General features: G+C 39.7%; 1 protein-coding gene across 5 annotated transcripts in view; it reads left to right on the top strand.

Annotated features, from left to right (window-relative positions):
* Nucleotides 1–12,801, top strand: part of scube2 (signal peptide, CUB domain, EGF-like 2) — a 29,631-nt gene that overhangs the window by 4,310 nt on the left and 12,520 nt on the right. For 2 of the 5 annotated variants that reach the window (XM_042485760.2, XM_042485752.2), the window contains exons 7-16: nt 2,831–2,920; nt 4,407–4,523; nt 4,646–4,768; nt 6,217–6,333; nt 6,448–6,570; nt 6,850–6,966; nt 8,668–8,757; nt 8,893–9,015; nt 9,670–9,837; nt 10,168–10,374. In XM_042485760.2, the coding sequence (XP_042341694.1) occupies nt 2,831–2,920; nt 4,407–4,523; nt 4,646–4,768; nt 6,217–6,333; nt 6,448–6,570; nt 6,850–6,966; nt 8,668–8,757; nt 8,893–9,015; nt 9,670–9,837; nt 10,168–10,374 (1,275 nt within the window). The remainder of the gene's footprint in view (nt 1–2,830; nt 2,921–4,406; nt 4,524–4,645; nt 4,769–6,216; nt 6,334–6,447; nt 6,571–6,849; nt 6,967–8,667; nt 8,758–8,892; nt 9,016–9,669; nt 9,838–10,167; nt 10,375–12,801) is intronic. The other 3 variants (XM_042485769.2, XM_042485795.2, XM_042485786.2) reach the window with 3 other exon arrangements.

Genomic DNA, 12,801 nt, shown 5'->3' with positions numbered 1-12,801 from the left:
TTGTTGTTCAACACAGGGGATGTGAAACTATGTGAGGCACATTTTTTTGTAACTTTCCGTCATCTTTCATATTCCCAGCATAGAGTGGACTTGAGTCACAGGACTTGGACTTGAATCAGAAGCTAGTCACATATTTGATGACTTTAGACTTAACTCTACTTGCAACTTGACTTAAACACAGATGACTCTTGACTTCACTTGGACATGAGCCTTTTGACTTGAAAATACTTGATACCTTCCTTCAAGCCCAAAGATTAAAAAGTATGTCATTCAAAAAGTTATTTTTTTAAAATTAGAAAGTGAACATGTACAAACATCAACCATTAGTAGTAAATATTTTGCACAATGAATAAATATTACATACATTGAATAGCAATGTCTTTTATGCCTCCATCTGCTGGTGGGCCATCATGATAAGAGTATGTATAATATGAATTTAATTCCACTACAAAAGAGGCTTGATGATCACTAAAATTAGATGGGCAAAAAAGCTAATACATTTATAATGGTTATCTGCCAAATGAGTTGCTATATATATCAGCAAAAAAATCCAATATCGTCCATCCCTAGTTTGAACCAGTTTGACTATCCAATCAAATTGCAGGAGAGAACAATATAAAGTTAATATTACGCTACTGAGCACCAAGTAGTAAAAATTATACCATAGATATTTTTATTTACGCACAAAAAATACATGGTGGTCAACAAAAAACAAATTGTCGTATGCAAAATGTGCATGTCGAAAATAACAGATGGGAGCGCAACAACTCCCAGCTTTCTGCGGTGTTTGTATCAAACTTATACAAAGAACATTAAGTTAAGGCTAACACTTAGCTAATGTTATTACTCTGTTGTTAAAATGACATTTAAGTTGGTGAGGGGCGTATCATGACTTGTTTGGGGCTTAAAACTCAAAGTTTAGGACTTGAGACTTAAGTGCAAAGACTTGAGTAATAATTTGCAATACAGTGACTTGGTCCCACCTCTGATTCTGACGTCCATTTTTAAAACTCCCCTTTACAAAACATATCTTAATCCTCTGTAGCCAAATATTGCCTTTTAATCCAACTGAGCCAGCAGCTCAGTCATTACGCTCTGCAGCCAAACATTGTTTTAACTCACTCAACATTATGTCAAATTCTACAAAGATCCAAACGTTTTCAAAGATACCAAATATGTGAGGCATAATTTAGAGAAAATGTATGCAAAATGATGCAAGACATCCAGTTCAACTTGATGTTATGGTGCAGCTTAAAAAAACAACATGGAGTCTAGGATGAACGGTCATCCTTGACCATGGTAGTTTGTTTTTTTTTGTGACTTAATTCCACTTTCTAGCTTTTTCCACATCTCACGATTTTCCTCAGTGGATACATTTCTGAACAAAACTGTGAGATGTGGTTGAAAGCTGTGGAAGTGGACCGTGAGTAAAGTTTTTTGTCAACTGAAGAGCTGGACCAAGCTGATGATGTACGTACATTGTGCTTTCTGATAGCGTGGAATAAGATGATTTAAAAAACTTTAAACTACTTAAAGGGCTACTTTGTCGATTGTCAACCAGCATTTTATCATCATAAAGTGGGTGGTATGTGTAAATGAACAATTGTAAACTTCACTCCATCTTACCAGTGCTTGATTTCCCTGCTAGTCCTCAGCTCCAAATTTTTCTAGCTGTATGGTTTTTAGAGAATAAGAGTTGATCAAGAGAGAGAGCGCCCTCCCTCTCTCTCAAAGTTCGACTGATCAAACTGTTAAACTAGGCAGTGCTAATCAAATAACAACCAAGACTTTGTGACTGTATTGCCTATTTCTTACCTAAAATGTCTTCAGACACGCATTTTATTGCACTGTGTGGTTGTGACACAAGAATTTGTGAAGAATTTGAGAAAGTGGGCTCCATACTGTTTCTAATATTGTAAAAAACAGGCTCGAACTGTTAAATAAGTAGCACTGTTAAAATATAAGCCAAGATTCTATAACGGTGTTGCCTATTTTTACCTAAAATATTTTCAGAAACATATTTTTAGTGTACTGTTTAAAATTACTCATTACGTCAACCACCACGGCCCCTTTGTCTCTGTTTTCTCTGGTCATGTACCACCATTTTCAAACGTAGTTGTTTCTTTCTACTGCACAGACAGTTTAATGAAAAGACCATCTTTCCAGCAGTGAAACAGTATTTTAAGGCGAAACAAAACAGGAAAACTTCATGTTAAAACTGGCTGTTGGAGTATTTTTTAGTGTCATTTATGGCACTCATGTTTCAAAAAGAATATCATTAACCACAACTTTCCAATAATAATAACAATTATTTTTCTCCTAATAATACGAATAATTTCTGTTCAGAATATGACACAACTTCAGCTCAAGGTATACACATACCAGAAGCAGCATATATGTTGAACTTTTTTTTTTTTTTGCAATGTGGGCTATCTTGATGAATGAATGAAAACACAGTAACTGGAAACATTTCTCTCTGTCAGTTCTCCTGTTAGGCAGTGTGGGCATTTTTTTCACACAATGGTTTAAAGGGATAAGGATCAGCCGTCAGATATTGGGAAATCTCTCTCCCTCCAGCAGCAGTGTGTGTGAGGTCCAGGCGTATCACTGTGATGTTGTGTTCAGATTCACTTTACTGATCTGCTGTGTTATCTGACACACACCAAGCCGCTGCAAGCTGAATATCTCAAGTGTAAACATGCAACTGGTTACTGACACAAACACCCGCAGCTGAAGTCGGTGGAAAAGTCATGATGTGTGTGTTATTTTAGATATGTCATGAATTACTGGTTCTTACTTTATAAATGAATGTTTTTATTGTGTGTCACAGAGCGAGATGAAGCCACCACAGAGTCCACAGACCACAACGCAACATCCTTCACCGAGGTGGACAAACGGGTCAAACGAAGACTGTTAATGGGTAATAATTACATTCTGTCATTCAGAGGCAAACAGCTCGAATCTGTGTTTTACGTGATGGCGTGTTGAGCTGCTGGGAACCACTCGTGGGTGTTAAACAGGAGAGAGGACTAATGTCTAGTAAACCGATGCATTCCTCAGTCTTTTGAGCAAACTGTGAAATGACTATGCGCTCGCTTTCTCGCCCCCAGTTTCCCCCCTGAAAAATATGCATTTGTGACAGTGTGGTACATTTCACATTTTGCTTCCATTCGAGAAGGGCAGCGTGTGAATCTTTTCCTGTATAGTTAGTATTTATCATTTGTGTGATTCTGGGTCACTTGATGTAAAACATTTAACTTTGGCACTTTACCAAGTACATGGATGGCATGTGAGCTCTTGTCCTGTCCTTGTTCTGTGTTATAAATGATATATGTTTTTAGGATATGTGCAGGTGTTAAAGGGGAGCTAAGCCCATTTTCAAAATGAATAAATGTTTTTCCTGTGGTCTAAGGCAGTCTAAAAATATTAGTAAACATGACTAATCCTCCCAAATCCAAAAATGTGAGTGCTAAAACTAAGATTGGTAATATCATTAATGCCATGCCAAATTAGATGTTTGAGATGACACTGAGAGCACACAGTATAGACAGTATATAGGTATATGATTTTTGGTTTCAATACTGAGATGCTTCAGTAGAAAAAAATGGACAAATAAAGGCTCATTTGGACAAAAAAAGAAAACAAACTCAAACTCCCAACAATTGTCTATGGAGCAACTCCAGACTTTACACTTGATGACATCATAAGTTTGAGTCTCACCGTTCATTCATGGGTTAGTCAAAGATATCTGGTGCAGCAAGACGTCTAGAAAAAAATAAATTTGTAATAAAAAGTTTTAAACTGTCATCAACGTGTTGTTTAAATGCTCTTAGCAGTGAAATACATCACATCTTCTTGTAGTGTCAGTTTTGTCGGCACATTATGACCAAAACCTCACGAACACACCAAAGTCGAAAGAATGACCTCCTAACTGGGGAAATGGGACCATCCAAGGAGCATGTGAATGTAGTATTACTACTGTCTTTTGAGAGTATCTCATGTTCACAAATATTAATTGAACTTTCCTTGGCCACCTCTTAATTTGGCAGTGTTCCCCTTTAACATGTACACAATGTATGTACTCCACATCCAACATACAACAGGGCACCATCCAAACCAAGCATTAAAGTCTCGTTTGTCTGTTTCCATCAGCATTTCTATTACAAAAAAAAAAAACTGTAGTAAAAACCGTATTAAACACTGCATATGAATTTATTTTAATGGCCTCTTATAGAAGAAGCAGCACATTTGTGATATGACATTGACTTTGTAATCCAGGTATTTAAGGGCACAATGTTCAGAAAATGAATGTTCTGTTTTACCAGGGATCTAATATCTGACATTGAGCAATAATGTAACATTTTTCACAAGGTCATTCACATGCACGTTGTGTGTTGTAATTTCAGAAACCTGTGCAGTGAACAATGGGGGGTGCGACTGCACCTGTAAGGACACATCCACAGGCGTTCGCTGCAGCTGCCCGGTCGGCTTCACGCTGCAGCCGGATGGAAAAACATGCAAAGGTCAGACTGCCAGTCCACAAAAAAAAAACCTCCACAGAGAGGAGCGGCCCATTGAAACACTCATTTAACTGAGTGGATTTGTTAATGAAGTCATGTCATGAATATCTCCTGCTTCCCCACAGATATCGACGAGTGTGAGCTTCACAACGGTGGCTGTGATCACTTCTGCAGGAACACCATCGGCAGCTTTGAGTGCAACTGCAGAAAAGGCTTCAAGCTGTTGACGGATGAACGCTCGTGTCAAGGTATAAACAGCTCCTGAATTGCTTCAGTTGAAATCTGGGCAGTTGAAAAAGATTGGGATAAATCAGACTTATCAATGAGAGAAGACGGGGTGGGGATATCACAACACTAGCAAATATTGGTCACATCCATAGCTTCTTTTCCAGTCCGATTATTTCAAGTCTAAAATGTTTAAATTGTTATTTTATGACCCCATAAGTTAACCCCTTGAAACCTGAATTGACATCACTTTTCTTGTGCTATGTCCAGACGCCTTTCACAGGTATTTAAACCTTTAAACCTTGAGCAAATTGGATTAATTTTATTACGAAAAACACGAGAAGTGAGTTGGCAAGAAATATCCCGCAAATTGCAAGAAATTAGTAAATTTAGAAATTTATTTTTAAAAAGCAGTGGAAAAAAAAATGTTGAGAAAACTACATAATACATTCTAGAAATTTATAATTAAAATTATTTTACAGGCTAATTGTAATTTTTAAGCACTTTTCCACAGGTTATTTACTTTTTTCTTTTACTTTATTTTTTGTTAATGTTCAGATAATTTTCAGTTGTACTTTTGACTAATTTCCTGCTAATTTTGGGGTGATTTGTTCTTAAGTTGCTTACTGCCTTCATCCCATGTTTTTGAAAGAAATCAAGCCAATTTTCCCAGGTTTCAAAGGGTTAAGGAATAGTCACATAATTGTAAGTAGGAAAAAAAATCAGGATTTAATTTGTTTATCGTAGTTTAAAATGTTGAGTATATAGATCTGTTTTACTGTTTTAATAAGTTTACCATCTCTCTGGGATTAAACATTTTTTTACTGTTACCCTTGAAAAGTCATGTAATTTCACAATTACATTTTCCAGGCCTGGAAAAATCTTAACAGTTTTGAAAAAAGTCTTGCAACTTATGTGTAATGCAATTGTTACGGTAATCTTTCGTGGATAGCCTTCCACATAATTCAATATAATGGCAAATTTACCTTCCAAAGTTGTCGTCATGTAGCTCTCATATGCGTCTATGTTTGACGTTTTGTGTGTGCCAGCTATCGGAAATCATTTTTGAATAGAGTTTGAATCTGATGTGTTTGAAAAATGCCAGGCAAGTATGGCAAGAATTTTTTTTTAATTATGGGTCCTTGAAAAGTCATGGAAAAGTTCTGTCTATAAAAATGCGTGGGGACCCTGTGTCAGTCAGTTTAAGAGTCTGTCACTGTCTCCAGCAATGCTGACCTCATGCTCCCAAATTCAGTTCAAGGCATCTCAATGAAACACTGCCATCTTTTTCACTTGTAATTACTATCAAAAGCCAAATTCATTTCACCTGATGTAGTGAACTGTAGTCGCCACATTTCACTGAGTGGGAAAATTCTGGATCAAATGTGTGTCTGTGTGTGGGAAATCCCTCCTGATGAAGATTGCAACTGACTGCCCTGCTATTATGTCACTTGCATGATTCTGATTACAGATATAGATGAGTGTTTTTTTGAGCGGACATGTGATCACACGTGTGTGAACTCCCCCGGTGGTTTTCAATGTCTGTGCAACAAAGGCTACACCATGTATGGGCTGGCCCACTGCGGAGGTGAGTCTGCGTCGAGCGGAGACACAGAACAACTTGAGCGTAACACGCCAGTAACAAATGTGTTGGGAAAATGGACCCTGTAATTATAATAATGATTTTACCTTCTCCTCTCAGATATAAATGAGTGCAGTGTGAACAATGGCGGTTGTGAGCAGGGTTGCGAGAACACCATGGGTGGATATGAATGCTTTTGCCATCCTGGCTATAAGCTACACTGGAACAAAAAGGACTGCATCGGTAAGCCACTGCCTCTTCCTGTGTGAGAGGCGCATCTGTTGAGTGCTGTTTGACATTGTGTGACATCCCAAATTTTTGACAAAAACTTTGGGGTCAAAAAACAGGAGATACTTTGATTTCTGTTCTCTTTTTCTCTTTAATTCTCTGTCACTTGGTTTTCTTGTGCTTGAGTTAAACATCCAAAATGCAACGAGGATGTTGGACTTCCTGTGCCTCCTCCTCCGTGCAATCAAAACTCTTCTTTTTTTACCTTGGAGTTTTGTTGTGATTTCAATCTAGAGGCTGAGGGTTTCCCACCTGCTAAACCCCCCTCTAAACCGACCTTGAACTGCAGTAAGCAGGAGGGAGGGGACCGCTGCTTCCTGACGTGCCAGTCCCAAGTTCATATCAGCAGTGGTGAGTTGGTTGAGCCAGATCTCCATTTAACATGATTTAGCAGCTGACCTGCTGTTCAAGTAATGCAGTTCTAACTGTATTTCCAGAGAACTGCCGGGAATTGTTTGTCTTGCCATTATGACATGTTAAAGCTTTGCACAGTAAACACCTGAGCCTTACTGACAAATAACTTCACCTGCAGATTCATTTACTTTCTTTTTCTTCCAAAACCAGTGTGCAAACATTAGCTCTTGCATAACGTAGAAGTCACTGTGAGTTTTTTTACACTCCTGCGTATGTTTCTGCCCTTATTATTGATCACACAGATAAAACCATCACTCATCCCACATAACGCCACGTCAATTTGTCAGAAAGACGTTGGACTCTCACCTCGGACAGACATTAAATTTTTGTTGGAATGAAAATTTGGTTGACAATATTTTAAATGTATAATGACCTAAGAATTTAACCTTGCATGCACATTAACATTATGATACATATGATACATTTGCAGATATTGTGTTTTGTTTTCCATACATTACAACTAAATGTTGTTATTCTACGTCAAGATGACGTTGACACGTTTTGCAGATGTAGGATTTTGGTTACAAAACAACACAACTAAAAACCAACAAATTAAAACAATTTAAAAACTAACACCAAACACCATCAGTACTCTGAGCACACCTTGGCATTAGATGTGCTAGCATTGAACTTTGGTCACCCAACGTCATAACCTGTGTTCATTCAGATATCAACATCTGACCTTGGTGGCCAGCTAAGCCTCTACACCTCTTGCTTCACTCTGTCAGAGCTGTAATGAAGTCAGTTTCACTCTTGCAATGTATCAAACAGAAATGTGGAGAGTTTCTCCAAATTTCTTGCAAAAAATGTCCAAATGGAGATTCAGACTCACTTTGATTGCGCAACAATTTAGCCCTCAATTGCAGAGGTTTAGCTAATAGGTCCACAAAACATCTTTTAAGTTTCTGCACTGCTTTGGCAACCTAAAAGATGATGCCAATTTCATGATACTGATTGTACAGGTTGTAGACTTACTCACTCATACAAATTTTCACTGAAAAGAAGTTGGTCTGAATTCAAATTGGTTTGGTTGGTTTGGTGGGCATGTCCAGCTTGTAGGAGACCCTGGGGTAGACCCAGAACACGCTGAGAAGCATTATGTATCTCCTCTGACCTCTGGATTCCCCAGGAGGAGTTGGAAAATATTTCTGGGGAGAGGGACGTCTGGAATACCTTGCTTAACCTGCTGGTCCCGCAACCTGGCCCAGGATAAGCCAATGAAAATAGTTGTATGAATTCATGGATTGTTTGAAACATAGCAAGGGATAAATTGTTTTCAACAGAGATCTTACAAAGCATTGCAAGCAACTGTCAACCCAACAATATCATATCAATATCAATGTCAAGGTATTTGGTCAAAAACATTGCGATATCAGATTTTTCTGCGAATCACTCAGTTCTAGGCACAGCAAAGGCAAAATATCTCCTGAAAAGGTGATGTAGCACAGCTAAAGCACGCTAATGGAAATGCAATTAGCCAGAAAGTCTAGCTGTTCTAGATCTAGTTGTCAACATCAGTCTGCAGAGCGGCTTGTCGTGTTCCTACATGCTGCCTGTTTGCTCTCTCTGGCTTGGCTTTTGTGGCCTTAACTTTTGTCTGTGTTGGTCTGTGTGTCACGGCCTCTTGTGTGTTTTCAGGGACGGAGGATTCCTACACGGTGACCTGTGGAATGCCTCTGCCCTGCTTGGCTGACGCACAAAGGAACAACAGTGGCATGCATTGCTTGGGCAAGTACAAAACATCACAGATTTACATCCATCTTTCCGCTCTGCCTCACAAAACAGTAACTCAGGAACAACTCAGGCTTCCCTTGTTCTCAGCTGATATAGATCAAAAAGATATTCTGTTCCTCTGTCCCACAGGTCCAGAAACGGCCAGTGTCCCACGCATTAAGACCACAGCCACTTTCAGGTCCGGCACCACGAAATGCAACCTAAAACGAAGCCAGGAGAAACTCAAGGAGAGCTTAAACTCAGCTCACTCAGGTACAGAGGTTGCCTTGCAACAAACATAACAATGCCTCCAAACACAAGACTTAGATCACAGATAGAAAGCGATTAAAATTACAGCTCCTTCATGTTACTGGTTAAAAAAACATTTAAGGTTTACCAAGAGCTGCCAGCATCTCAAGCCACAATTTTTAGAGGATAGAGCAGACCTGAAGGCTGCTTCAAAGTAAACCAAAAACCAAAGGCAAATGTGAAAGAAATTTGTGGGGAAAGTGATGTGGTTTGGAGTGTCTTGAATGTCTCAGCGCAGCACTTTGTCTGGCGGTGACAGGAGAGGATGTAATTAGCCATAGCATGCCTTTCAGTTGGGTCTGACCTAGCCATCAATCACAGGGGTTTCCGATTGTAGGATTATTTTGCTTCTCCAAAGGGTTTCGGCATGGTCATTTACATCGCTTGCTGTCACTGAAAGGGCACACAATTGTTTCAAATAAAGGAAATTGTCACTATGATGTCTGAGCCTTTTCTCAGCTTCTCTGTGACAAGAAATAATCAAATTAAACGTTTTTTAAGCTATCCACAACGCATTTGTTGTTTTTTGTGGTACTGTTTTTGATTTTCTTTAACAATTGTGTTTGTGTTTTATGTGTGTGTGCTGGCTGGGGGGGTGGTCATCTCCCATGTCCACAGATAGCAGGTTCCTCTTTACCGAAAATGTCCAGTTCAGCTATGTGAGCCTTCGCTGCACCTCGTCCGGGCAGCGAACGCGCAGCCGCCACGGCAGGAAAGCCGGGGAGGAGGACGGCTCCTCGATAACAGCTGAGTTTGAGCTGGATGTGAACCTAGAGGAGGTAACAGGTTGGTCTCTCTGCGCTTCCCCTCTGCCTGCCTGCGACCTTCGCTTCTTGTCTCCATCTTCCTTTTGCTGCTGTCTGTTTGTCACTAAACAAAACCAAACTGTTAAAGTATCTCCTGTTTTGACTGTGGTGGTGGTGGGCTCTGGGTTGGGACTCAGAATCGAGGTGATTTATTTCCTTGTATTGGCCTGGATTGCTTTCCCCTGACTTAATGGTGCATTTATGTGAATGTCTAGGTAAGCATGTGAGCATCCATGCATGAATGTACACTTTACAATGGGAAATGACATTTTGTTGTGGAAACAGTTGTGGTATCGAATGCTTCTCTCAGCAGAGAGCTGTGACCTGAACTGTGTACGTCGACGCTCAGAAAAGAGGCTCAGGAAGACGATCAGGACCCTCAGGAAGTCCATCAACAGGGAGCAGTTCCACCTCCACTTTGCCGGGTCTGACTACGAGCTCGCCAAGAGTCTAGGCAAGCCGGCAGAACTGCCAGGACACTGTGTGGCGGGACAGGTGCTAGTCGGCAGGAAGTGTGGTGAGTTTGGTTTTTGTATTTACTAGTAATGTAATTTAGAAAGTCTAGTGGCTTTTCAACATACCATTGTTCCTAGGCCACTAAGTCTTCAAGGTGTCTTGGTTTTGACTCATGTTTCATGTCCATTGTGTAAAGTTCAAATACTCACCAGAGACAGGAAATTCTTTAATGAGGTTTATTTGGGAATACAGAAAAATATAGCAGCCCATCCTTAATTACATCTTGTCTGATCCACTGCTGACTTGATGTCCTATTCCTCATATAAAATGGCAAAATAAAGCATGTCCTACACAATAAAGCATGATCGAAATCTACACAGACTTCTTTCTAAGCATGACATCATCCTATCCTCAGCTGTCGTGCGCACGAATCCATAGCAGTGGTACACACTTCAGCCTGCATTCTGACAGAAACATTATTATAAGTAATACAAATATAAACATGTCTACTACTATACACAACTTAAAACACACAGAAACTGTTATGTAAACCTAAATAAAGTCAGAACCCATATTATGTGTCTCAACCAAAACCAGAATTTTGACCAAGTATAAAATACGTGGTAGAGTGTCTCTTACAGAAAGTATTGTGAAGGTCTGGACATGCACCATTCAGCCAGGCATCACTTCTATTGGAGATATTGATGCTTTTCATCTCTGAAGACCCAGGCACACCAAAGCGACCTACGATTTGATAAGATACAACTTTAATGTCAGTTTACACTGAAATTAAATCCTCAGACAAAATTAATGAAAATTAAATTGGTCAAACAATTTTTTTCCACTTTATTTCAAGGGAATTTAAAAGTGTTATACTTAAAGGTAATTTTAACTGATAATAATAATAACAATAATTGTGTAATATCATGAAACTGCAATATTTTCTGTGCTGTTAAAATCTCATGCCGCTGCAGCCCTGCACACAGTAGACTCAGAGTCATGTCTTAAAGCAACTGAAATGGTCCGTGCCAGTGTGATATATTTAGACAAGCTGGTTTAATGATTGGATTTGGGGCAGGTGTTGGCCAGATGAGTGCCATATTTGGTTTGCAGACATGCTGTAATGAGTGAGTTGGAGGGGAGAGCGAGCTCACATGGCAGAACAGAGAGACTGTTGTTGGCCCTCCAAGCTGTGAGATCTTCCAGCATCTCCGCGGGATAAGAGTGTAACATGAGGGCCGATGGCAGGTCTCCTGGTAGCTGTTGCCTCTCGGTTGGGTTTTTATATACAACCTGTGATGGAGAAAATGTTCATTAAATAAGACCGCACACTGTCAGCATTTGAGAGCTGAAGGCTGGCATGTGTTTTCTCTGGCTGTTGGGACCGTGCGCCCCTAGTTTCGGGCCTCACAGTAAGTTTGCTGCCTGCTGCACGCCGCCTTTATATCAGCGAGAGGAAACTGGCGCCTTTCTTCTGTTGAGATGTCTAAATATTTATTCAAATGGAATGCGTTTTGTTCGATATGTGCACGTCTACCCCCGATGTTGAAGATGTTTGAATGTGATGCTGACCCAGATCTTTAGTAATACTTAACACATCCCTTTTAGTGTGTAAGGTTTTTGTTTGACCTTGTTTGAACTGCTGAGGAATACATGGAAGACCAAAACTTGTCTGTAAATGTAGATATTCTGTAATATTTAGAAATAACGTTTGTTGGAGAAAAAGCATCAGCTTTACATCGCATATATGTCCCTTTATGGCACTTTTTTGGCCGCTACATTAAAATCAAAGCTCTGTCTACTGCTGACATGATTTAAACCTAAACTGCTCCTGTCCATTATTTCCATCTTTCAGCTACACCGGTCTTAAGTGTCTTGATTCCTTAACTCCCCCGCTATGCTTTCAGGTCAACATTAAGCAGTCTATTGGCCATGGCAGGGGTGTAGACATGTAATTTGGGAGAGGAGGAGCTGGGGGCTGAAAGGCATTCTTCCTAACCTTCAGCTCTTTAAAGGAGCTATATTTTTCCCCTCCTCCCCCACCTCCCGCTCAGGCTTTGCTCAGAGTGCAGTTTAGTCCTTTTCAGTTTGCCCATTCCATTGAAAACCCCATTTGGGGCTCGTTCTCACTGCCTCAGAGGGATGACAACACAGTGCATGTTGAGAAAATATATATGCTTTCACCTCTGAACACTCTTTAAAGCATTTCTCCTCTGATTCAGTGGTTTGGTTGCATCAGTTTGTATTCAAGGACGGTGTTTCTGTTTAAATAAAATGACTGAGCATGATTTTATTTTTTTGTTATGTTAGCATTTTGTTGTTTTGTTGTCAGAATGTGATTGCATCAGAATACATATTTACCCAGAGGGAAATTCTATAGCCCACAGTATTTTTTGTTTTGTTTCTCCTAAACCCGCCTCCTTAAGAGAAAGAAGGAGTAAAAGAATAAATCAGGAGGAGTTATTTTGCTGTGCACATAGGCTCCATA

Source organism: Plectropomus leopardus, chromosome 1 (assembly GCF_026936395.1).
Source record: "Plectropomus leopardus strain MGB_pleo_1.0 chromosome 1, ASM2693639v1, whole genome shotgun sequence".
NCBI classification, from domain to species: Eukaryota; Metazoa; Chordata; class Actinopteri; order Perciformes; family Serranidae; genus Plectropomus; species Plectropomus leopardus.
This window is presented reverse-complemented; position numbering and strand designations above follow the sequence as displayed.